We start from the raw sequence: 25,025 nt of genomic DNA, 5'->3' as shown, positions 1-25,025 counted from the left end.
GAGCATCTTGTGGTGGTACTCAGTGATTTAAATGATGGCACACAGATGGTCAGTGAGCTGCAACTGCTTTGAAATTCGCTTCCCAGAAACGCTTCGGCACTAAATGATGTTCTTGGTCTTGCATCAGTATTCAAAGGGCATCCAATCTCCCTATAGCCTGTGAGATAGAACTCCAGCTGAATAGTCACAGAATGATTTAAAAATAATTATTTCAGCAGACCATTGTATGATGGAGCACAAAGCAGGATCAGATCAAGAACCAAATGTGCAGTTCCCCCGTGTCCTGAAAGCCCTCACTGACAGCAATTAGAAACTCTGGCAGCAGCAAATGGCAAATGTGATTAACCTTAAATGGAAACAATTTTATTAAACTGAAGATCTGATTAGCAACTGAACTGCACAATGCAGATTTCCCAGCAGGAGTTACAATACTACCACAGCCTATAATTTAATGCTGATATGAGTTAATTCATTTCTTGCTCTAAATGATGTGGTAAAGAAAATGTTTTTAAACCAAAGATGTTCATCTTCAAAATAATTCCTAGTGAATTTATTGCTGCTAGTCAGTAGGCTGTGTTGGAAATGACTTACAGGGCATTAGGGAAATGGAAGGTGGCAGCTCATTCACACTGATAGGCCTCTCTTGGTTTAGGAATTTCTAGGGTAGGCACAGCAATAGCTATTGCTCCTCCTTTCCACTCTCTGGAGTGATATTACCAAATGTCCACAGTTTATCTCTAGTATTTTTCCTTCCAAATTGCCCAGCAGAATTAAAGAAGAGTCCCTGTTTGAAAGCTGTAAGAAATTTTGAGATGTGCAAAACTACTCCATAAAGTCCTTGCTTGTTAGTTTTTAAGCTGTTTGTACATTCTGAATTATCCAGCCAAGGGGTGACAAATGGAGGGAGACAGAACACTGTAGCCAAGGTCTAGTACAGTCATTGCTTTTAGCAGCTCAGTCTGCATTTCATGCTCCTCCAGAGGACGTGACATCACTGAACTCATGACACACTTGGAATCAAGCTCTTAAATAGGAAAGCCCACAGATCTAAACCCACCATGCTCAGTGTTATGGAAGCAGTGAGTGTAGGCACAGTTCATGGGCATGGGAAGACCTTGGTCCGTGTATAAACACCAGTAAGACAAGAGACCTCCTTCATTTGTAATTTCAAGGGATGTTATTCCTCAACTTCTCTTTCTAGAGCCATATTTTATATAGTCGAAGGAGAGCTCTACAAAGAAGAGATTTTACCATAAAAGCAGCTCAGCTAACACAGCAGAGCAGTCTCTGTGTCTGTGTGTGGGTGGGTGGAAACAAAGTCCTGCTCACCATTTTATACAGGGAGTGAAATGTTTCTGAAATCCATCAACAAAATAAAAGGTGTGTGCCCTTTGATACTTCAAGGCTTGTTACCACAGTGCAGTGATGCAGACCTTGACTTACACCACACTGTTCTCGTGGGGGACCCAATTTTTGGTTTGTGTTTGGGGGACAGTTTTTCATTTGAATGGAATTTGAGAGGAATGAATGGAGTATTGTGCGTGTGGTGTGGGGATGTCTAATCCTCACTCATGAGTCTCCGTCATTGTAACTGCCTCTTTTGTGAGGGAAACAATGATCCTCTTCCACTGCCTTCCCAATTCCCTGGCCAGTGATGCAGTTCTTGCAGCCCTTCTGCCGCTGCTGCCTTGTGTCTGCTGCCTCCCCACTCCCCAGCACTTTCTATGGGAAAAGAATCTTGTTCCTCATTCAGAAAACTGGGAATGAGGCTCATTAGGATCTTGGCACCAAGAATGAAGCCTGTCATTTAACATCAGATTTCATTGCAGCCCAACAGAGGACACAAATTGCCAGAAAGGGAACAAAACTAGTACACTGTATATTTAGTCATCTTTTCCTCCCCCAATTTTAGCATGCTTTTTGCATATAAATAAGAAGAGTTTAAAGCTCTCACTGAAGAGTTTTTGAAAGTACTCCCATTCCTTCTAGATCTCCACCTTTATTGTGCTGCCCTCTTTCTGCCACAGAATCCAAAAGTGCTGAAGGAAGTTGAGTGCTATGGACAAGATGAAAGAATGGCAACTCCCTTAACAGGGGAAATAACTTATATTTATGTATTTCCCTTGAATTCCCAAAGTGTCTCACTAGATGTGTTCAAGCCAGTGTTGTCAGAAAACTGAAAGATCTTTTAGAAAAAGCTCCAGTAATTATTTCAGTTATTACAAGCTGTTTACACTTGCTGAGCTTGTAGTTTTTTAGCATTTAGAATACATAAAGGTATATGGACATCTATAGCTTAGAATAAATAGAATTTTAAAATTACTCAAATCACCCTGAAATTCATTTTTAAAAGAGTCTGAAGCAGCTTTTAATGTTTAATCATTAGTATCTCCAATAGCTGAGCTGCAATGAGACAATCTGTAGTAATGAAATTAATATCCTTGAAGTGATTTCCACTGATTTAACTAGATTGGCTATGACTCATTTTATTTAAACTGCAGCTTAAACTCTGTATTTTTCTTGTGTCAGCAAGGCCTCAGAATTTAAAGGTACACCAGAAATACTCTCACTCAGCCCAGCACATCCAACATCACTTGTTTTCAAGTTGCATCTTTTTTTTCTCCTAGGATGAGAAGGTGCTAAGGAAGTGCCAAGTCACAAGACAAGACCCGTGGCTAAGCCACCTCCTCAGTCTGGCAGGAATAACACTGGCAATGTGTTCTGTGGGAGCATCAATGCACAGATCCTCTGTCCTCCTTTACAGACACATTGGGATTTTCCTCAGAAGATTCTTGGGAGCACAGCAGACAGTGCCCTGACCTTAAGGCCTGGGTGTGATCCCTTTGGGGCACTTTGCACCTGTATTTCCCTGCAGCACAGACTTCAGGTCCTTTCCAAACCTGCCAGTTCTATTGATGCAGGAAGTTCCAACTGCAAACAGTAGAACTGCTGTAGAAATGCTTTATTAAACAAAACATGGAAGTAGAGAGTGTGTTTAAATCATAAATTAAAAAGCTGAGCCCTTACTAAGTTAAGCCTGTCTTTGGGCATCTCTTGTGCAATTCAGGGAAGTATTAACAGTTCAGATGCCTCAGATGCCTGAAATTGAGTGGGATGAATAGAGGTCTGAAACAGTTTCAGCTCATTACCTGATTCACTCTGGCTTCTGCAGCTAATAGTGCATAAAAATAAGTGCAGCAAAGACAGAGTCTCCAGCAAAGAAGCCAGTGTTGAAGGCTTATGCCAAAGCAAAAGCCACTACCATTTCCCCTGCACACTGGATGATGGCCTGAGGGCCAAGAGCTGGTGCTGTGTGAACACTGCAGCAGGTTCTGCACTGGCCGGGCAGATTTCTGTGGGAGGAGAGCAGAGCAGTGAGCTCTGACTGAACAGGTTCTTGAGCTGACTGCGGAGGGGAAGCAGAGACCTGCCATCCCCAGGAGATTTTGTCAGCAGATAAGTAAGGACTAGTGCCCCATACAAGTGGCTGCACTTACACCAGAACTTTGTATGATGGAGATTGTTGTGTGGATGAGGAATGACGTCAGAAAGGCTTCAGGCCAGTTTATGAAAAGCTTGAGAAATTTCTCTAATATAAAAAATACACTCAGCCCATAATGCAACCTTGTGATTTTCTCATATGCCACAGTGCCTTGCTGCTTTGGGTCGGAAATGGTTTCAGGGCATAAGTAAGAAGTGTACTTACACAAATAACCTGACTTTTTCTTTAATAATTCCTGTCAGGCTTAAATTGATTTTGCTCATCTGCAGTCTGGGCTGTAGTGCCATCATCTGCTTTTGCAGAGAAGCCACGCTATTAATTTCCTACAGTCACCAACCACTTAGAGTGGATAGCTTATTTGAAAAGGTTGTTTTAGCTATTTAGGCTTGGATTCTGGGTTTGGAAATGCTGCCCCTCCTTTTGCCTTCAAATGTTTTGTTGGGCTGTTTCATGGAGTAGTATTATCCTTCAACTCCCATGTTCAGAAACTGCCTATGAAAGCTTTCATTTTATGATTACACATCTGGAAAGGTTAAAATATTTCCCTGTAGGCAATCAGACTACGTATGGAACATATTGGAGAGGGGTAGGAGATGTATCTGCAGTGTTTTGGTTTCAAAGTGCCAGCTGAATGCTCTGGGCATGAGAAGAGATGATTCTTCAGGGCTTTGAAGCTCTTTTAAAAAATGTTGCCAAGTTTTCCTAATACCAAGTAAACCTGTGTACCAGATGTTGCTTTTCTAGTCTAATTTATACCCAGCATACACTCTTACCACTACAGATGCCAACAGAAGTTACTCATGCTGTGTTGTTGCTCTCAGTGAGGCAGACAAAAAGGAGAGCACACAATAGCTCTGCTCTGGGGTGGGCTCAGCCACTCACCTGTACATCTTGGGACTCCTAGCACAGCTCCCTCAGCCCAGGGTTCTCCCCTGTGGAGGAAAGCAATGGAGGGCCTGAAACTTAATGTACCTACTATAAGGTATTCAGAGCAAAGATCTTTGCAATTGTTTCGTTAAATTTAAAAGACATTGGGGCTCACTGGAATTTCTCAGTCTAAAGAGGCTTTTAATATATAAAGCCTAGTTTTCCTGTTATTGAATGGGGTTAAATGTTATATAAAACATTGATAAGCAATTATGTCCTAGATACAAACTACCCTGTTCTCTGCTTGCATGAACTACAAAGCTCAGTATGTTGGTGCTGCTGACTGCAAGGCATTATCTGGGCATGTTTGATGGGGAATTACATGCCCTAGAAAGAAAATAAAGACATCTGCTTTCAACTCTTAGATTTTTCTCCCTAGTTCTTTCTGTAATTAAAAAACATAAATCTTAATATATGCAATCCTAACACCTAAAATTACACAGTCCATTTTTGGTTTTGTTGTCAGGTCCAGGTCTTCAATAACTCAAGTGGAAACCTTTGTATTATCTCTTCTGTTCCCGATGAGCTGGACCAGAGTAAATAGTCCGTACAGAGCTCTGAAAAACCAGCTTGTTTCAAAGAGGCCCTTTCAGCTGCAAGCCATTATGTCATGCCCTCTAAAGAGCTGCCCAGGCCTGCAGCTCTGTAAGAGCTCCCAGTGTTTGTCCTGGGGGGTGGCTGGACAGACTCTAGTGTTTGTCCATGGCTTGGGATGCAGGATGAGAGCTCCGTGCACAGAGGAGCTGGAGGTGAGAACCAGGGGTGTGTATTGCACTTACAAAAGAATCCCTGTTGGGAGGACTTGTCAGGAACACTGGAAAGGGTGCTATGAAAAGGTATTGACATCCCATCCTTTCAGAATCTAAGATGTTTTTATGCAACCATTCTTTGTGGAATGACGAGCAATTTCTCACAGGCTGCTGTTCTCGTGACTCACACTGTATCCTGCAGTAATTTGTTTGAGGACTCCCCACTGGAGTGTGAAGTTGACTGTAATAAGATCTGTGATGAAAAGTTACTTCCATTACTTTTGATACATGGGCTTCATCCACTTTTGTTCACTGGCTTTGATAAACATCCATCTGTGTGTCATACACAAATTCTTTCCTAAACTGCAAAACATGCAGAGGCAAAGTTAAGTGGTTTTGACACTTAAGTTTCTTTACCCCTTTCTTTTCTATCTTTGAGTAAAACTTGCCTTTTTTTTTTTGATAAATGTCTTTTATCATCTTCATTTTAACTGGTGAATTCTCATCCTTCTCCTATTGTTACTTGGTTTCATCCATAATAATTTTAGGGTTCAAAATACTGGCAAAATTTCTTTTTTGTTTTGGACAAAAAGCATAGTTTATGATAATGTGTATTTTTAGTATCCCTTTACAATCAAGTTTCTCCACATTGCTGTGTCTGTGGATGCAGTGTCCACATCACCCCACGGAGTTTCTAAAGGGAAAGGATGCAGGTTTTTGTACACAGTTTCAGGAGAATCTGAGCAAAGGCTTAATAATCTGAGGTTGAATGTCATTGGTAAATGACTGCATGCTACCATGTGTAAACCCACTTGTGACTATGCCACACCCCACTTCAAACTACTTATTTTATATCACTGGAGACTAACCATCGAGTTAATATTCAGTTATGCCACGATTTTCTAAAGTCTCTTTAGTTTAAATATTTTTAAAGTGCCTTCAGTGCATATCTGTTTCCCTTACAGCACTGCTGAGCACTTTCACGAGTTCTGTAGAGCTGTTAACCTTAAAATAAATTTCTTCTGAGTGTCATTTCCGCTTCACACCCACAACAAGCCAGTCCACAGCTCAGACCAGCTTCTGCACTGGTCCCCTGTGACTTCTGAGTGTCTGTGCTGAGGTGAGAGATGCTCTTGTTGGCATTACTTGAAACCTTTTCCTTTCACTCTTAACACTCTTATCACCCAGCTCATTTCTTCCCAAAGCTGCAGCAGGTGGAGGAAGCAGCGCTGACACCAAACAACCCTCACCCTGCAGCACAGGGGGGATTCTTTGCTCTTCTCCATGAGATGGTCACGAGTGGACAGCAATGTGATGTCGGCATTAGAGAGGGACCTTCCCTTTGGGGAGCAGCACTTACCACACCTGTTGTGTTTGCTGCACTTACAGTTCTGTGGGGCTCAGCCACTTCACAACAAACATCTCATGAGAGACACCTCCAGCCCCTTATTGGCCTCTGAGGCTTCCAACAGGATTGCCTGTTGGAGCAGGAATTTCTCACTCCCTTGGAAGTTTGTCTATGGAACAGAAACCAAACACATCTCAATTTTCTGAAGAGCCAATTACACTTAATTAGGGCAGCTTTCTTCACACTGCTTGGAAGCATCTGGGTAGGAAAACCTGCCCAATGGTCCTGGTTTAGGCTAATTCCAGTTTGTATCTACAGTAATGTCAGTCAGGAGGGGAAAATGAATATTGTGAGACTTTGTTTTTAATCTGAATAGACCTGTGAGGGTTCTCAGAATTGGATGCTTTTTTTTTGTTATCAGGTAGGGATGAATTCTTTTAGACCATTATAAATGTCATCTTCCTGTTGTCTTCATTCTGAGTTTTTGGGGTTTGGTCAGTCCTTTCCCTTCCCACTATTGCCTGCTTCCTCCAGGCAGTCATCTTGAGACTGGTAAAACCCAGATGTTTGGTAAGGTTATAATCTTTCTCCCTGCAGTGCCTTTGCCTCTGTGTATGACTGAACTTGGTTACAGCCACCTAAAACCTCAAAGAGAAAAACTATTTCCCATGGGTGACAGACACTTTCTGTTCTCCCTGTGAACTGAAGTCTTTGCTGACCGCTGAGACAAGCAGGTTTTGAACAACAAAATAATTACAGACAGGTTGCCTTCTGTGCTTGCCTAGAAGGATAAGGAAATTAAAAAGGACAATTACAACAAAGGGTTTTGTCCCACGGCTGTGTTGGTCCCTTCTGGATACAGTGCATGCCATCTTGTGGACAAGTCACATTATGTCTGAATCCCTGAGACAGATATTTAAGGACCATGATATTTTCTGTGTGTGATAAAATTGCTTAGTTATTTGTAGCTCAATTTCTTCCTGAGTACTTATTTTTCAGTTGAAGTTGCTTGAGTTTGTTTGGTTCCCTTACTGCTGAGGATACTTGGTTTCTTTTGCAAGGATAGGAATCCCAGCTGTAAACCTACCAAATGTAAAATTCTTTGCACTTCTCTTCTTAATTAAGTTTAGATCAATGATCTAGAATTATGTTCATCTGGGAACAAATATAATTCTGAGAAACATCTGTCACTGCAGCATAAAACTGCTACAGTCCAACAGTGAGAAGAAAGTAATTCTAGAAATTCTCTTGCTTAAAGAATGAAAGCAAAAATATTCTTCTTATTACAGACATCAGCAACTTGAACAAATATTTTTATTTGACATTAAGGCATTAGGACATCTATACCCTTTAATGACCTATACTAGTTTGGTTCTTTCTTGGTAGAATGCAAGTGATAACCCTTAGGGCATTCCTTAGTGACTAAACAGTACTGAAAACTAGCAAAGATACAGCAAAGCTGGGTCAGATACACAAATGTGGGTACCATAAGCTGGTAAGAGACCTCATGACTTACTAAACAAACATCTGGGGCCAAACTCAAGTGTTGCAAGTATTTGAAGATACTAAAATAGCCAACTCTAATGACAATTAATGAGTTTGTGCACAATGTGATAATCATAAGGGACTGTGTTTGCTGAAAAGTAATTTCCAAGCTGGACTAAACTGAGCCCTGAATTTGCAGAGAATCAGTTTATTTTTAGTTACTGTAGATTCTGTTGTGGTTGTGTCACAGAACACATGATTTTGCTGCAGGGCAAAGTCAGGAGGAGCTGTGCATACAATCAGGCCCTGCAGAATCTGTGCACGCAGCAGCTCAGCTCTCACAACCCCACCTCAGGGTCTCTGGTTCTCTTATCTTTATTACTAGTCTTTATAAGCATATTCAATTGTTTACTGATTGCTTTGCTTATCACAAAGGATTAGTCTGAAAAGACAAGTTTCATTTCAGCTGAGGAGTGTCCTAAACATTCGGCATCCAGTGCAGGGAGCCACTCAAGGCTGCAGGCAGATTTGGAGAAGTGCTTCCTTAATGTGTAGCAATGGATGATGAGATTGCATTTCACCCTGATTAGTCATCATTTGGTAAATGGGTTTTAATCCTCACATTGCTATTTCTCTTTTAGCTCTGTACTATGACACTCGTGCTGATTTTGTCCCCAGATGATAACCTTCCTGGCTTGCTGCTTCCTACAGACAACCAATATCAAATGACAAGATACAATACATAATGTCTGAGTTTCTGGAACAGGAACTGCCCTTTCTGAGCTGAGACTGTCAACATTCAATTTGTATGTGGACTTGGGAAATTCACTGAAGTGTCTTCAATGAAGGCAGTCCTGCCAGAGGTGGGGAACTGAAATGCTAAACACTATGTCAAAGCAATTCTTAAATCATGATCTAAAGTTAAAAGAACTAGAGATTATAAACCAATACAGAATTCAGTATCACAATTACTATAACTGCTGCAAGCATTACTATTGCAAAGTTCAAATGTTTGTTGCATAAAGTGAGAGGAGCACAAGAAAATAAATGGTTATTGGCATCCAGCTTTTCATATGCTGTGTGAGAGTGATGCCAGACACAGGCCTTCAGAGAAGTGGATGTGTGAGTCCCTAATGAAAGCCTCATTGGAGAACTATGAATTTTTAGTAATTTGGTCTTAATGTCTACACATATTTCTGTATTTCTTGCCAATATTCCAACTAGGTTGCAATAAACCCAGATGACAGCTGTGAAATATCAGAATTATGCACAAGAGTCTGCTGTATCATTCCTTACTCCCTTCAGATCCACACAGTTGGATCAAAGCAGTTCATTAAAATATGTCTGGTGCTGCCTTAAGCAAAAGAGCAGGAAGTCTGAATGTAAGATTTAGATCAGTGATTTCAGTGCTCAGATACAACAGAATTTGGAAGGGCTGATTAACAACCAAGACTATACCACAGCCTGCCCAAACAGCAGGCCCAGCATTAGTCTGAGGGAAGGGCAACAGGACAGGATTTTTGCACCACTTCATGCAGCAATGGCATCAGAGCAGTGGGACTTCAGTTCTGTCAACAGGAGAAATAATCTGGCAGCTTTATTTTTAAAATCACATCCTTCCTGTACCCTGTCAAGGGAGTAGGAGGATGAATTTAAAGGGTAAATGGTTGCAGAATCGTAATTTTTCCTCTCTGTTTTCTCATGGCATTAATAGAAAATCCATCAAATAATGGATGACTTAATCAGGACAGATCTCTGTTTTTAATGTTTTCTACCATAACCGATTCTTTTTGGTTGTTCACACTAGGAGAACCATTACTGGCAGTGAATGGTTATTCTCCTTGTAATTCTTTACATGAAATGCCAAGTGTTCTGGGAAAAAGAAATCCATCATTACCTCTTTTGACACCACACTGCAGTCTCGCTCTCTAGGGGAGATGGTATGATTTACATACTTAAATATTTTGCTGTAGTGTGAAACAGTGTTTTGCAGCTGTTACGAGCTGTTATGATGATCATGTTACACTATGGGAGCTGGTAATTAAGAAGGAACCAATACTAGAAGGACAGTAAAGCACTGATATTTAGGTTTGGATTAATTTAGCAGTTCTGTCAACCAATTGCAACCCTGGGGAATCATTTGCAGTTTTAGACTTGATATGCTATTTCTGTTTGACATGATAAATCCATCAGTATTCCAGTGTTCCAGAAGCACATTACCCGACGTACAGCCAACCTGGAGATGAAATAAATAGGTCTCTTTTTCCTTAGTGGCCTTGCTAAGCAAGGCTCTTACAGCTAGGAGGGTGCCTGCTTGAGGTGGCAGAGGCTCAGTACCAGGAGGAGCTGTTGTGATACCCTAAACTGAGAGCTGGACTCCGTGGTAGGGGACAGTCTGTGCCCCTGCTTCGTGTGGGCAGAGAGGGCAGCTCCTCTCACCTGCCTGGCACACAGACAGGCTCGAGGGGAAGGAGTTCCCTACCTGCCCAGGCAGGGAATGGGCAGCTGCAGCTCAGCAGAGAGAAGTGCAGCAGCCAGGAAACCTCAGCCTCACCACAGAGCACCAGGCACAAGTGTCTGAGTGTCTGGTGTGAAGGGCTGGGGGGAAGGCACTGGAAGAAAATGGGAACTGAGAAAGAAGGTGGTTTTATGTGAGACAACATGTGTGTGAGAGCTGACTTGAAGTCATCATTTCTCTATTATGAGAGATTTGGGTTTTTTTCTCCTATCAGTTCCCTATTAGTGTGAAGCAATAGCTTTGTTTTGATACATAAGCCTAAGCAATGATGCTGTCAGTCACGGGGTATTTATGTTCACAAAGTAGTTTCTGAAAGGGAGGGTGTATTTGTGTTCTCTTTAAGCCCTCTCTCTTCTTTTTTCCTCCTGCCCCCTCTGTTACACACAGAATTTATTTTGGGATAATATAAGTTGAAGTTATTAACTACTAAACAAACATTGCAAAGCTTCTATCACAGCTTTTTTTTTTTGTAAGACAAGTGTTTGGAAAACAGCATTCAAGGTAACCCACTTTCTGGCAGCTTTGACCGCAGGCTCTGTTCTTGTTCACACAAGCAAACTGTACCATACTTTCCCATGAATTTGGCACCTCTGATGTCAGACTGTTTGACAACTGCACATGTTGGTATATTTGTTTATGTTGAACAGAGCAGAAACAATACAGCACTGTTACCCGGGCCTGCCTCTGCAAGTTTTTCAATTATTGCCTTGTTAGCTCTGAAGTATTTTGTGATCAGGAGTTTTGCAGTAATAATACGTGAGAGGAAGTATATCATGGTCATACCTAGTTTTAATTATTGCAGATGTTTTTATGTGCACTCTCTTAAAAGTAGCCTAGAGAATAAAACTGTACTGTCTGCATAGTACAAAGTGCTGAAGTGGGTCTGGAAGCCAATGAAATGCTTAAACCCTGAGCTCAACAAAACCTTGAGGCTCAAGTGGTTTCTTTAGCTATTGCTCCTCTGCCCAACAGACTTGGAGAAGACGATGTAGAATTTGAACTGAATTCTCCTGCACCAGTAGCATCAGTGCTTTGAGGACACCTCAGCCATGTGATCATGCACTTTACCCTGAAGTGTGGGATCTTGTTTTCATCTTTGAGGCTTCTTGTGTGAACCTCAATGCTCCTGTCATTGTACTAACAGTTCAAATTGTGTTGAAGGTCTGGTTCTGTTTGCTTAGCAACTTGAATCAGCCATTGCAACAGTGGAGAAAAAACAAACAGATTATTTGACCTAATGTGTCTACCTTCTCTGGAAACCTACATGAGTACATTGATTACTGGTCTGAAACTGCATTCTGGCACAACTCTCTCTAAATATGTAATATTGCTGAAATGATCAAAACCTATAGATATTCTTGTCTACCTTCAACAAATCAGTATATACAAAATGACAGACACATAAAAAAATTGATTTGTATGGGTGCGAGTCCTCTGATTTCCAGGCAGGAGAAAAATAAGGTGACATTAAGATTTACTTATTTTACACATTAAGGACATAATACAGTATATAAAATATGGCTAACAGGCTGTTAACTGTACCTCAACTTCTGAACTTCATTTAGTTTATTTGGTGGAAAGTTACTGCTGTAGGATCAAAGTTAATAAATCCAGTATTCATTTTTTGGGCTAAACTGACATCTGCTGGTGTTCTGTAATACAGTAAGTGCAATTGGTGTGAAGGCCAAACACACACTGTGTCCTGTGTACATTTCCATTTCCATGGCATTGTTGGCAGCCCTGGTGAAGCCTCAGGAGAGTGCAGAGAAGCATAACAGTGACTCTGGCAGGTGGGGCTGCCCAGCACCTCCTGCCACCATTCTGGTGGTGGAGCAGAGCTCTTGTGGTCGCCTCATCCTGCACTCACACTTCAAGCTTCTGAAACTGCCACGTGGCCTGGTTTACTTATGATTTTTTAAAAACAAGTTATGTTTATAATGTTCAGGTATGCAGGTCATGGGGGCAGGGGGAGAGATAAACAAGATGTATGAATGTCAGCCATGTTCCCTCATGCATCCTTGAGCTGGCACTGGCCGTGTCCCCACCCTGTCACCTGGTCTGCTGCATAAGAGAACTGCTGTGGGTTCCAGGGCACAGGCAGCAGCCTCAGGGCGGCTGTGCTGGCTGTGCTGGGGCAGCACCCTGCCTAAGCCAGGCAGGCCAGTGGGCAGCAGCTCTGTTCCACCAGAGGCTGAAATTTGGCAGAAAATAACCCCTCTTGTGTTGAGATCAGAGGGCTTGGATGCAGCTGGGTGTAATTTCTGATTATTACCAATTTGGCACTGTAAGACTGGTTTTGTTTAGTAAGAATATCCACTATCACAGATTCACAAATAGTGCTGCTTTATTGAAGCAACAGAAATACAGATTTAGAATGGCTGTTGAAAAATGCATTAGCTCTAGCCAATGCTTGATTAAGCTAAGTTAGCAATTCAAGCTAAATTTACAAATTCAGCTTTTCACTATGCTTAGCTTCACAGTTAATTAAGCTCAGTTTCAGGACAGAGGCAGAGTCAGATGCACAAATCTCACCACAGAGCTACCTCTGCTTTGGGGAAGAGAGAGGAGCAGACCCATTGACTCACCCGTGAAGTTGGGTCATGTTCTCATCCTCTGCATGGAGGATTCCAAATATCAATTTAATATTTTTAGATAAATGAAGGTGGGACTGCAGTCAAATATAATTATTTGCCTGTTGCTGCCATCATAGATAGTGGGGGGAAGCCACTTTCTCATTTTCATATTGGTAGTATTTTTTATGTAAATGAGGGATGAGGGCTTCAGTTACCTTTGGTCAGTCTGAGTTGCAGGATTTACAACTGAAGCAAAGGCAGAACAGAACTGTGACACTTCAATATCACTTCCTCCAACCAGTTGAGGCAGCAGTAAAGGCACTCTGACCTTCACTTCATCATCTTTGTGGCCATCAACATGCTACAACAGCACACCATTATCACAGAATCACACAATGGTGTGGGTTGGAAGGGACCCATGAGAAGGGTCTAAAGGTCATCTAGTCCAAACCCTCTGAAATGAGCAGAGACATCTTACACTAGACCAGCTTTCTCCCAGCATTGAATTTTTCCAGGGTTGGGACATCCACCACCTCTCTGGGCAAACTGTGACAATGTTTTGCCACCCTTATTGTAAAAGCCTTCTTTTTATCTCTAATCTAAATCAATCCTCCTTCAGTTTAAAACCATCACACCTCCTCCTGTTGCAACAGGCCCCGCTAAAAACTTTGTCTCTATCTTATAGGCCCCACTCAAGGTTGCAATAAGGTCACCCTGGAGCCTTCTCATCTTCACTCTGAACAGCCTCAACTCTCCCAGTCTGCCTCCAGGCCTTGGAGCATCTTCATGGGTTCCTCTGGACTCACTCCAGCAGCTCCCTGTTCCTGTTATGTTGGGGGCCACAGAGCTGGATGCAGCACTGCAGGTGGGGTCTCAGTGGAGCAGAGAGACAGAATCCCCTCCCTTGGCTTGCTGGCCACACATCTCCACGGACCAGATTTATACTTCTAAAAAGGCCTGTTATGTGTGTCTAAGGGGCAGTGAGGCTGAGATCTCTGTCTTTCACTGAGATACTGAGACACAGGGCCCCAAACACCAGGCAGGGTTTAAGCCTTACTTAAGTCAGGTGTAAGATAAGCAAGCGGCTCAACTCAGCCTCATCGATTTTGCATAGCAAACCTGCCAATTCTCCACCAGCTTCTCTCTGAAAAATTGGGAATAAAACTCCACCCCAATGTAATATTAGCAATCCTGCATTACTTCGCCATAGGAGCCAAACAAGGAGGGAAACTGCCCGAGCCACACCCTTGGCTCAAGATGCTACACCTATTCATTAGCCAGGAATACACATTTCATCAGAAAAGTAACAATTTGTTACTGTAGGCGCCACAGAGCCTCTACAATAGAATGGGCTGACTCGAGTTGTTCCTGACCTGTCACAGTTCCACAGACCATTCCATAACCTTCTATTAACTGTGATCTCTGCACCATTGGCAGCTCACACGTCCTGTGGGGTCTCCACCAGCCACAGACTCTCTAAAAGTGATTTCTTCTTTGACCCAGTGTTATCCAGCAAAATGCCTGGAAAGACAGGAGCTGGCAAATGGTGAGCTGGGTGGGAAGGAGGGTGGTTAGTGAGAGGAAATACACATTCAGGTGCTGGGAAATAGATGCCGAGCGCCTGTACTTGGGCAGCAGTAGGGCAAAGAGGAGAAATGGTGCTGGGGTCCCCAAGGAGGAGCATGAGCCAGCATCTGACTAGCTGCAAGAAAAAACACGTGAGAGAGCGTGGCAATTGGACTAGGAAGGCTTTCAATTGAAGGTCGTGTCTCTCCGGGAGATGTGTGCAGTCATGGTCTCTCTCTCTCTCCTGTGCCACCTGGGGAAGAGGTTTTTGTTACTAAGAGAACAATTATTCCAATTTCAGTTAATCCAGGGCACCAAAGCCAAAATTACTCATGTTCTGCTCCAGAGAAAAATAACATATAATGTGATTTCTTGATAATTATGTAAATGTATTCACCTCTGTGTCTAGTTCTAATCTCACTGAACACTGCCAAATCCCACTCCACACCCCTCTTCCTGTCCCCCCCCAAATCAGGGGACTGGGAGTATTTCAGGAGTATTCATGCCCTCAATACTGAACACTTGATGACATCCCCAAGCACCGGCACCTGCAGGCGATTCAGTAATTACTGTGAGCGCAGAGTTTGATGTTGGGCTTACTGTCACTGGGGTAAGAGTCCGTTTTATCCTGTAATAACCTGACTCCTTGCTCCAGGATGGATCTGAACTGAAGCTTTATGGGTGTTACGTAGGGCGAGGTCCAAGAAAGGATTTAAACACAAAAACAGGACCTTTATAGATTTTAGGTGCTTTCAGCCAAAAGGATGAACGCAAATCCCTCGGGGGTGGTCGACTCCCTTCGATTTGCAGTAGATTGACCCAAATTACAGCATGTGAAGCAATCCCTGCTGAGTCACTTTCAGGGATCTGGCCAGTAATTCATTTTTATGTCATCTTGGAGCTGGATAACGCAAGCAGTGACATACTCTGTGTTTTCCAAAGATCGAATCCAACTTAATTGCTTATCGTTAACTGCCAGCTAAAATCACTGAGTCTGCTGAAGGCTTTGTTGATCATTTTGTGTTCTCGCATGTCGTCTGAAAAAACTGACTTGGCAACCCAAGGGGCATTGTACGACTAGGGGAGGGCTTTCCTCAGTGTCCCATCCCGCGAGCCCGGCGGGACAGGGAAGGTCCTGCTTTGCCAACCTGTGAGCGAGTTCTTGGCAGGAGCCGCGGTGTTCCCGGCACGGCGGAGCGCGCCGGCAGCGTCAGCGCTCGCACACAACTTCCCTTTCCCTGCCGCTCCCGGAGCGTCCGGGGCAGGAGCGGGGGGGAAGCGCAGGAGGAAGCGTGGGTGAGCCCGGCCGGGCCAAGAACAGCGCTGCTGTGAGCTGCGAGTGGAGTGGCGGGCACGGCTCGGAGCGGTAAGGGCTGTGCGGGCACGGCGGGGCACGGCTCGGAGCGGTACGGGCTGTGCGGGCACGGCGGGGCACGGCTCGGAGCGGTACGGGCTGTGCGGGCACGGCGGGGCACGGCTCGGAGCGGTAAGGGCTGTGCGGGCACGGCGGGGCACGGCTCGGCAGGACGGGGAGAGCTCCGCGGGGTCCGCTCCGGGCCGAGCGCTGCCCTCCCTGGGCCGGTCCCGGCCCTCCGGCCCGGCCGAGGGGACAGCCCGGGCTCGGCGGGCCGGTCCCGCCCCGCAGCACCCCCGGGGCACCGCGGGCAGGCTGGGGCTCTGCGGGCGCAACGGAGACCCGGTCGTGGCCCCGGTCCCTGTCGTGGTCCGGGCCCCGGCTGGTCCTCACGCCGCAGCGGGGCCGCGGGCGGTCGCTCCTGGCCGCGGGGCCGGGGCCGCAGTTTCGCTTCCCCGAGTGCCCGGAATGTCCAGTCCCGCAGGGAACGCGCTCGGGAGCGGCTCAGTCGGGGGGGCTCCGCGACGGGGGTCCGGCCCCACCCGGGCTGGGGACACCCGCGGGATTGTTCCGAGACTTGGTAAAATTCCCATTCCTTGGCAAAACACACAAAACTTCTGCAGGAGACTACGCAGCGCGCGGTGCTATTTATACGTTACTGATAAAAAATTGAATGTGACGTCAGTGCCCTTGGTTGTCTTACTAAAATAATAATAATATGTCAAAGTCTGTTTTGGTAATGATTACTGAATTTTACTTTCCCACAAGCACCTGAGAAATTTAAGCAACTTTAAGATAGTGTTTCTCAGCAGATTGGTACCATAGGAGGTGGTTGTCCGGAGTTCAGAGAACCAAGGGGGTGGCCCAAGTGAGTGCTGCGTTTGGGCTTGCTGCTTTAAGCTGCCAAAGTCCCAACTGCTCCCATAAACCTGTATATCCTGCTGGATTGTTAAAAAGTTTGGCTTCAACCTGTGTTTCATTCCAGATGGTGATCGGTAGCTGTCTTAAATTCTTCTGTGCAGGGAGCCCCTGGTGTTGGAGGGCAACTTGGGATTTCCAGTGAAGAGGAATTGTTTAATTTAAGGATTAAATCGTGTCAGATTTTAGCAAGAGATTATGGGAAACCCAGCAACAGATTTGTTTGGGTTAGGAAAGCTGTATTTGTAAGCAGCTCTTTACTGGGTGGGGTGTTGGTTAGTTGGTTTTTTGCATACCAGGGAGAGAGGTGGGTTATTACTTTCTGTTTCCCTTTTCCCCAGCCCAGTATCCAAGTAGTGACCCAGACTGTGAGATTTGCACTGGCTGTATGAACTGATAGTTCAAATATCTCTTCTAAGCTGACATTTAAAGCAGAATGGACATTAGAAAAATGAAGTTAAAAAGCTGAAGTTGTGGCTACCTCCACAATACTCAGTATTTTGATGAGATTTTTTTTGTAGTCCTGATGTCATCTTGGATCTTCATTAGGAATTTTTGTTTTGATAGATAACTTAAAAAGATTCACACACAATTTAGTTTTATATCATTTACTGTAGTGCTCTGTAAATGTTAGATGTGCTACAGATTTGAAACTTTAAAAGAAGAAAAGGCAGACATAAAAGAGGTGGTTGCCATGCCAGGGATGCCAAAAAGTGCTGCAAAGACCTGAGACCTGTTTGCATCTATCTTCAGGAAAGGGGAGGGGGAAATCAAAGTGCAGAAAAAGCATAGTGGTCATTTTTAAATAGAAATAGTTGTTCAAACCCAATCAGTGGTAAGAAATGAACATGCAGCATAATTTAAAAGTGTTGACTCTTAAATATCAAGACTAGAACTGTTCATGCTGGAAGTTGTGATCTTGATCATTTTGAATTCTGTGAAAGGGTGTTGATTTCTTAGAACTCGCTCTTCAGTGAAGCAGAGCTGATGATGGTCTTTGGTCATGCAGTGTCTGCACAGCAGAAGTTGCTGTGTTGTGGTTTTAACCCCATGTGGCAACTGAGCACCAGCAACTGCTTCGTCACTGCACCCTCAGTGGCACAGGTTGAAGAGAACTGGAAGGGTAGAAGTGAGAAACCTCATGGGTTGAGATAAGAACTGTTTCATAGTTTAAATAAAATAATAATAAAAATAATAATTAAGAAGTTGTAATGAAAAGGAAAATAACAGAGAGAAATAAAACCCAGCAAGTGATGCAAATGAGAACAATTGCTCACCACCAGCCAACCAGCTGATGCCCAGACAGTCCCTAAGCAGCATTTCCCTCCCAGCCATCTTCCTAGTTTTATTGTGGAGTGTGATTCTCTATGGTCTGGAGTATCCCTGTTGGGGTCAGTTGGGGTCAGCTGTTGCAGCAGTGTCCCTTCCCAGCTTCTTGTGCACCCCCAGCCAAAGCCAGCACACTGTGACTGTGGGCAGTAGATCCTGATTCAGTTCTGTGGTTTGGTCACAAGGGGAAAACTTCTCTAAAGAAAACAGAAGGTCAGTGGGTTTGAAAAGTATAGCTGTGGAACACTTGATGACACAAAAATTGTCACAAAAACTTAGACATCTTTGACTGCTGTCTTGTTCCCTTGTCAGTCTGCCAGAGCTGCAGTGTGAGCATCAGAATGGGGAAGGAGCAGTGCCTGTTCCCAGGATTCCCAAATGACTGTCCCTGTGTACACCCGGCACCCACAGCCACGTCTGGCCCTTCTGCACCCGCTGCTGTGTTTGTCCTGGTTACGTGGCTACTGCAGAACCCATGCTTGGCTGGGTACACAGTTGCCTTTCTGACAAACCTTTTCACTTTTCTGATTAGTCTACTGGGAAGACTGTTGGACTACTGGAATGTATAAACATTGGTGTTTGCTGATGTATCACTGTGCCTCCAGTGCAGCAGATTAGCCCTGTGTAACCTGAAAGAGTGAACAAAGCTGTGACAAGTTCTTTATAGAAATGATTGTAGACTTCACTGAAATCCTGATGAAAGCTCTGTCGTGTAAGGAGGGCAATCACCAGTATCCAGAGACTTTTCCATGCTCTGGGAAGGCAGAAGGGCTTCTGTCATTGTTGGGAACCTTGTGCACTGGATGGAGTGACTCCAGCCCTAGTGAGATACTTAACCCTGAAATTATTTTCCTTTGCATGTTTTCTTTTGTATACCTGCAAAGTTCTCTGTAGGTGTCTTTCAGGTATTGAAAGGGCTTTTTGACTTGAGAGACATAGTCAGAAAAAGAGGTGCTCCCTGGAGCCTGTTTTGAAAACTTTGAAGAATGACCATGGAAATGTGTATGGGAATGAGCTTGGTTGGGGAAGAGCCAACATGGATTGCAAATAGATTTAGTTTTGTTGCTTAGAAATAGCGCTTGCCTTTTTTTTTTTTTTTGAGGTTTGCAGTCTGGAGATGTTTGTCCACAGAGCCTTGTTCTTGTAGTTGAAGGTCTAAGGGAGAGATTTTTGAATGGTGAATGAGGAGAGGCTGAATAAATAGCTTACCAGAGCAGGAACCACCAAGAATTTTAGATTACTTTTTCTTTCTGGTATGTGGACAGGTGGTAAGTCTGATAAGGAGGATAAGTACTGGCTACTGACTCAGCAGAGGAATTGGCTCACAGGCTACAGAGGTACTGAGGGTGATTGGCTGCATAACTGAGCTCTATACTCAGCTGGTGTGGTCCTGTTGATTATTCCCAGGTGGAATGAGGAAAGGAAAAGAAGGCTGATCCTGGAGGGCAGCAGTGTCCACATGAACAGGTACAGACAAGAGTGGTGAGGAGGCAGCATGGACATTGTCAGACTGGCAAGGGTTATGAGTGAAGGCTAAAACTTCCTACAAAGTTTGGAGCCGTGATAGACGGGAGTTTCTAGAGGAGCTCACAAAGATGCAAGAAAATCAAGCTTGTCTTGAAATGGTCAGAAATTCTCAGATACATTTATATGAAGTAAGGCAAAAAAATTCAGGTGCATTAATAAACCCCAGCTTCCTTCTGGTGTCAAGATACTGATCCAGAATGCACATTGCACTAGTGTACAACAGTACTTGGGGCTGAGGGAGTACTGAATAGTCACACGGTTCCTATTGCTGCTGCCAGTCTGGGCTTGAGATGAATTAGTGCTTCTGTGACCTGAACCAAGCTGGCAGCACTGCAGGCAGTTGAGCAATTGGCAGTTTTCTGGGGGATTGTCCTCAGTGAAGAATTCATTAAAGCAAATTAATTTGTTTTGTTTCCATCATGACTGGTACCTTTTGCATCAGTTTTGTCATAACTTAGTATTTAGTCTTCAGTGCCTGGATAAAATGAGAACTGGACCTTTATAATCCTTTTATAGAAGAATAAACTAACTACTGTTTTCTGGGTTATTATGGAGTAATTTAGATTGGACAAGGGTCATTTGGATCAGCCACCTGCTTAGGACCTACTTAGGTGAGGTTGTTCAAGGCTCTTGCACTTTGTATTCTGTTACACCTCTTCATTCCAAAGTTTTTCCTACTTCTGTTCTTGTTACGGAATTATTTAGTACCAACTATGGTCTTGATGGGGAAATTCAGCATTATTATCTGGCTTGTTTACCATTCCTTTAGTTTGCCTCTAGTAAAAACTCTCTAGTTGTAGTTTCTGTTTCCTTCCAGCTAATCTGCTCTTTGGCCTTGTGTGTGTTGCCAGAATAGAGCAGAGGGAGGAGAGATGCTGGCAAGAGTTTCTGAGACAAGCTGCCAGCTCTTAGGGCTGGATGGCAGTGGCAGGGAGACAGTGGCTTGTCTCCTGTGCTCCTGGCAGCCATGGGCACCTTCTGGTTCTGTTCTCAGTCGTGTTGGCTCCTTGCTCAGCCGAAGCCCCTCACACGCTGTGCTGTGTGACAGCCTCTTCCTCCGGCCCGGTTCTCCTGCCAGCCCCTCTGCTGTGCTCCCAACAGGAGGTGCCAGCACTGTCTGCATCCTGGGCAGAAGCCAGTATGTCCCTGCTTGAGTTCTGCTCTCTTGTACTCAACCATGAATAACCAAATTTACATATATCTTGTGTCTTTTCATCCAGCAAATGCACCGTTCAGTAAAAGTTCCCAAGAAAATTATCCCTTGTTATACTCATAAAAAGTATGCTTTCTTGGTTCTACTGCCACCTTGTTCATCACTTGGATAGCCAGATACAGGCTTGTTTTATCTTCTTGTCCTTGCCTTATGTTGTGGTTTAACCCCATCCGGCTGGTAAAAACCACAACACTGCTCACTGCCCTCCTGGTGGGAAGAAGATTCAGAAGAAAGCAGAATTTTGTCTTCCTGGTTTCTCTGGCCGGCAGAAGTAACTACCCTGCTTTCATTTCAATAGAATGGTTTGTGAATGCTGTAGCTTTTACCAGCCTTTCCCCTCCCTTTAAGGCCAACTTTGTTCTGTATGGAGAGCAATAAACTCTGCAGGAAGGAATGAACTGGAGGGGTGCTTTGTGCCATGCCACACAGGTTGCCCTTCCCAGATAGTACTGAGTGAAAAGATTTGCATGAATACAGAGCAATTGTATGTGCAACAGCAGAGTGGAGTGTGGCTCTGGGACATCTGTCTGATGGCTCTTAGGAGGAAGAGGAAAAGGGAGATGACTAAGTCAGTGTTGATGTTCCACCCAGAAAATGGTGGGCAGAATATAGAAGTGGGTAGGTGAGGAGAAGGAGAGGAAGTCTGCATGGAAACCACAATTGTTTCTTCCCACGCTGGGAAAAAGCAGTGGTCAGCATTCATATACTGTGGAATGAAATTACAATTGGAGGAGGAAAGTTGCATTGCAAACTCATTGAAACTTGGCAAAGAAGCAGAAATGGCAAGCTTTAGATATATTTGAGAGTCATAGAAGCGTTGGGTTGGACATACTCAATTGTTTGTGCTTCTTTTTCCTTCAATGTAAATGTTTTTTATTTCAAATCACAGCAGAGATAGATCCTGTTTTTTAAATATTTGAGTTTCACTACAAACCAGGCTCATGTTGGTGTACAACTACCACGTGGCCATACTCTTTGATTTTTCAGGTGAACAAGAGAGATCAGAAAGACTGTTCTCGGAGTATTAGGACACTGCCAAATAGTGTGCTAATAAAGATGCCCCACCTCCCTGCTGTAGCATTTTTAACCTGGAAAGGAAGAACTGGTATTGGGAAATAGTGCAAGAACTGCTCTGTGTAAAGGAAGTGGGAAATAGGAAACAATAACAATGAAATCAAGATAAACATTTAATACTATCGGAAACAAGTATCAGTCGATAAATTTTATGCTGGTAAAAGGCCATTTTAATCTAGTTATCTTCTTGCTTCTGACTTGAGCCTAATTATTTGTCACTTGGCCTTAATAAATAATGTATTTTGTTACAATTTTCTCTCTGTTATGTTGTAGACACCATGTCTGCCCCAAGTGGCAACCCATCTGCACCACCACCTTCTTACGAGGAAACTGTAGGAGGCAACTCCCCTTACCCCTATCCTGTGCCTGGCCCTGGACAGAAGCCAGATGGGAAGGGAATGAACCCTCCCCCATACATGGAACCACCAGCACCAGCGAATAACCCTGGTAAGCCTCAAAAACTCTTCTGTACCTCATGCTAAGGACGTGTCTAGTTGCTGTGTAACAGGTGCTGTTGAAATGTCTGGTTCACAGGTGTTCACCATCTTCCAAAAAATACATTTGAAGAAAATAATGTGAATCGATTCTCCTGAATCCTTCAGTGTGCACTAATGTCAGTAACATAATGTGGTTTTCTGCAGTTTTTAGTGCAGCCTTAAGACAGAATATTTCTGCATTAGGAAATGCCATACTGATTCCTCTTTGTCATTTTGTGTTTTGTTGCTCTGAGCCCCTCATATTTCACACTTATAGCTGGTTCTAGCTCAGAGAAAGTTAATTACTATTCTTTTTTCCTTATTTACTCCGTGATTAACAGCTCATTTCTCTGCTCAGTTACAGTTCAGACGGTGTATGTGCAGCAGCCAGTGGTGTTTTATGACCGCCCCATTCAGATGTGCTGCCCTTCCTGTAACCAAATGATCGTGACACGTCTCTCCTACGAGGCAGGAGCTCTGACTTGGCTGTCCTGTGGTGGCCTCTGCCTGCTGGGGTAGGTCAATGACAAATTGCCCTTTTTTTTACTTCTTGCCTGGCCTTGTATAGCTCTAAAGAGTAACAGAGCTCTCAGCTTTGCTTTCTCTTTTGGTCTGGGGCCTGAATCTTTGTGGTTTAAAGAGCTACATCTGCATTTGTGTCCTGTAGGACCTTACAGCAGCTCTGGACCACTAAAGTAATGGACTCCAGAGCCACAGGTGTTCTTCCTAGAGCTTCATGGCACCAGATTTACTGATGGATTTCACAGCAAATATATTTTACCTTCTTGTGTATATAACTAGTGGTAAACCAGTGTTTTTCTCCTCTCCTTTGCAGGTGTATATGGGGCTGCTGCTTATTTCCCTTCTGCATTGATGCCCTAAAGGACGTGGATCACACCTGTCCGAACTGCAATACCCTTCTTGGTTCTTACAAACGTTTCTAGGCAGGGTTTAAAGATTGACTCATGAAGCTGGTTAGCACCTCTACGAGCCCTCTCTGAAGCTTCATGGAGACTTCTCGTTTCTGTGCATCTTGTCACTGGAAACCAATAAAAAGTAATGTTTATTGCCAGGTTGTTTGAAATACAAATTTGCCTGAGGGATTTTTCACTTAGGTCTGTAAAAGGTCTGCCTAGTCTGTGTGGGCCGCTCTGTCCAGCAGCACCTGAGAGCAGTGGAATGTTTCCCTTTTTGCTTTATGCAAAACAGGTTGGTGATGTTCTGCAGTTACCCTTATGTCAGTCATGTTGCACATTGTGCCTGCTGCAGTCTGAGCACAGACCCAGAGGAGGGTGCCTGTAGAGAGCTGTTTAAGCTCGTGCTTGGTGTCAGTCCTGTGGCAACAGCACAGACCGGGAGTTGCCTCAGAGACAGGTGCCCCTCTTTGACAAAAGAAATTATTTGTTGGCATCTTTTCATGAGCACTAGAATTCACTTTAAAGCTTGGAAGAGAACCAAACCTAAAGGCTTACTCCTTGGAGTTTGCTTTACCAAAAGGAACAGCTCAGGTTATTGTGCATCAGTGGTGATTGAATCTAATACCTGAGTTGTCTTGCCAGTTTCAAGTCTCTAATCTACAATAAATAAAGATGTTTATGCAGGAATTTTTAATAGGTATTTGTTCGGTGCTTTTTGTTGGCTTGAGGATTTTTTACTGGTGATGGCAAGTCTGTGAAGTGTTTTCTCCCTCCCAGAGAGCCTTGGTTATAGCACTGGAAAACTTCCTTGTACATTTACGTAAGTCAGCTGATAGATCATAAAGAAACCTCAGCCTTATCTTTAGGCTTGAATGCCACTGAAAAACATTGATAAAAGACCCGGGCTTTTGATTGTTGATCTGCTTGTTAATTACCGTTTCTTTATCAAGAAGGTAAGGAGTTTGTCTGATGATTATGTAGACTTGTACTCTGAAATCAAAGATTAAGTTCTGTTTTCAGAAACTTAAACTAGATGTGCTTATTTAAGATGATGATCACAAAAAATTAGGGAATGACGCTCTGAAAGTTGAAGTAATGTCTGTGTCATAAGAAGCAGACTCAATCAAACAGCACCTTGATGCATTTGAATGACACCTGTCTAGAAAAGGCAGACAGGTGTTTAGACAAGGCTGTGATGGTAACACTGTGTTAACCTCTGTGAAAGTAAAAAGCTAAAATAAATACAAATAAAAATTACTACATTTAGTGTTCTTGCCAAATGTGCCTTCTGTAAATACTTTGCCTAAGTTAGTTTTTCAGGAGTCTTTCAACACTTCATGTTTGAAATCCAGTAATTCCGTAGATCACATACGACCTCTGGGCCTCATGTTAATTAGTTTTGGTAAACTGCTGCTGCTTTTGAGTCAGTCTGCAAGTGGTTTGAGAGCTTCCTTGTGTGTTTGCAGAAGGTTTCTGGTCTCCCCATACCATAAGAATTTACATTAGTAGCTATGAACTGTCAAGGGAATGAAGGAGCTGAAAAGCTGGC

The 25,025-nt window shown here is 43.7% G+C and overlaps 2 protein-coding genes across 4 annotated transcripts in view; both read left to right on the top strand.

Annotated features, from left to right (window-relative positions):
- The first annotated feature begins 15,715 nt into the window (after positions 1 to 15,715).
- LITAF (lipopolysaccharide induced TNF factor) lies at positions 15,716 to 24,743 on the top strand. 3 transcript variants are annotated; one of them, XM_071571272.1, is made up of 4 exons: positions 15,716 to 16,034; positions 22,357 to 22,530; positions 22,918 to 23,074; positions 23,395 to 24,743. In XM_071571272.1, exons 2-4 carry the CDS (start codon positions 22,362 to 22,364, stop codon positions 23,501 to 23,503), a joined length of 435 nt encoding a protein of 144 aa, XP_071427373.1. In that variant the 5' UTR covers positions 15,716 to 16,034; positions 22,357 to 22,361; the 3' UTR covers positions 23,504 to 24,743. The 3 variants fall into 3 exon arrangements, with proteins under 3 accessions (XP_071427373.1, XP_071427374.1, XP_071427375.1); XM_071571273.1 differs by lacking the exon at positions 15,716 to 16,034 and adding an exon at positions 16,073 to 16,154; XM_071571274.1 differs by lacking the exon at positions 15,716 to 16,034 and adding an exon at positions 19,304 to 19,736.
- Positions 24,349 to 25,025, top strand: part of LOC139679616 (uncharacterized) — an 80,938-nt gene continuing 80,261 nt past the window's right edge. The window contains exon 1 of the mRNA XM_071571526.1: positions 24,349 to 24,429. Coding sequence (XP_071427627.1) covers positions 24,349 to 24,429 — 81 coding nt within the window. The remainder of the gene's footprint in view (positions 24,430 to 25,025) is intronic.

The sequence above is a fragment of the Pithys albifrons genome, chromosome 16 (genome assembly GCF_047495875.1).
Source record: "Pithys albifrons albifrons isolate INPA30051 chromosome 16, PitAlb_v1, whole genome shotgun sequence".
In the NCBI taxonomy this organism is placed as follows: Eukaryota; Metazoa; Chordata; class Aves; order Passeriformes; family Thamnophilidae; genus Pithys; species Pithys albifrons.
Note: the sequence above shows the minus strand (reverse complement) of the source record. Positions and strands in the feature narration are given on the sequence as shown.

What these genes read in the sequence shown, in the direction of transcription:
- LITAF (XM_071571272.1), top strand. Translation starts at nt 22,362, where the DNA reads ATGTCTGCCCCAAGTGGCAACCCATCTGCACCACCACCTTCTTACGAG. An exon ending in AGCACCAGCGAATAACCCTG is followed by an intron (nt 22,531 to 22,917) that starts GTAAGCCTCAAA and finishes TTCTCTGCTCAG; the next exon opens with TTACAGTTCAGACGGTGTAT. An exon ending in GGTGGCCTCTGCCTGCTGGG is followed by an intron (nt 23,075 to 23,394) that starts GTAGGTCAATGA and finishes TCTCCTTTGCAG; the next exon opens with GTGTATATGGGGCTGCTGCT.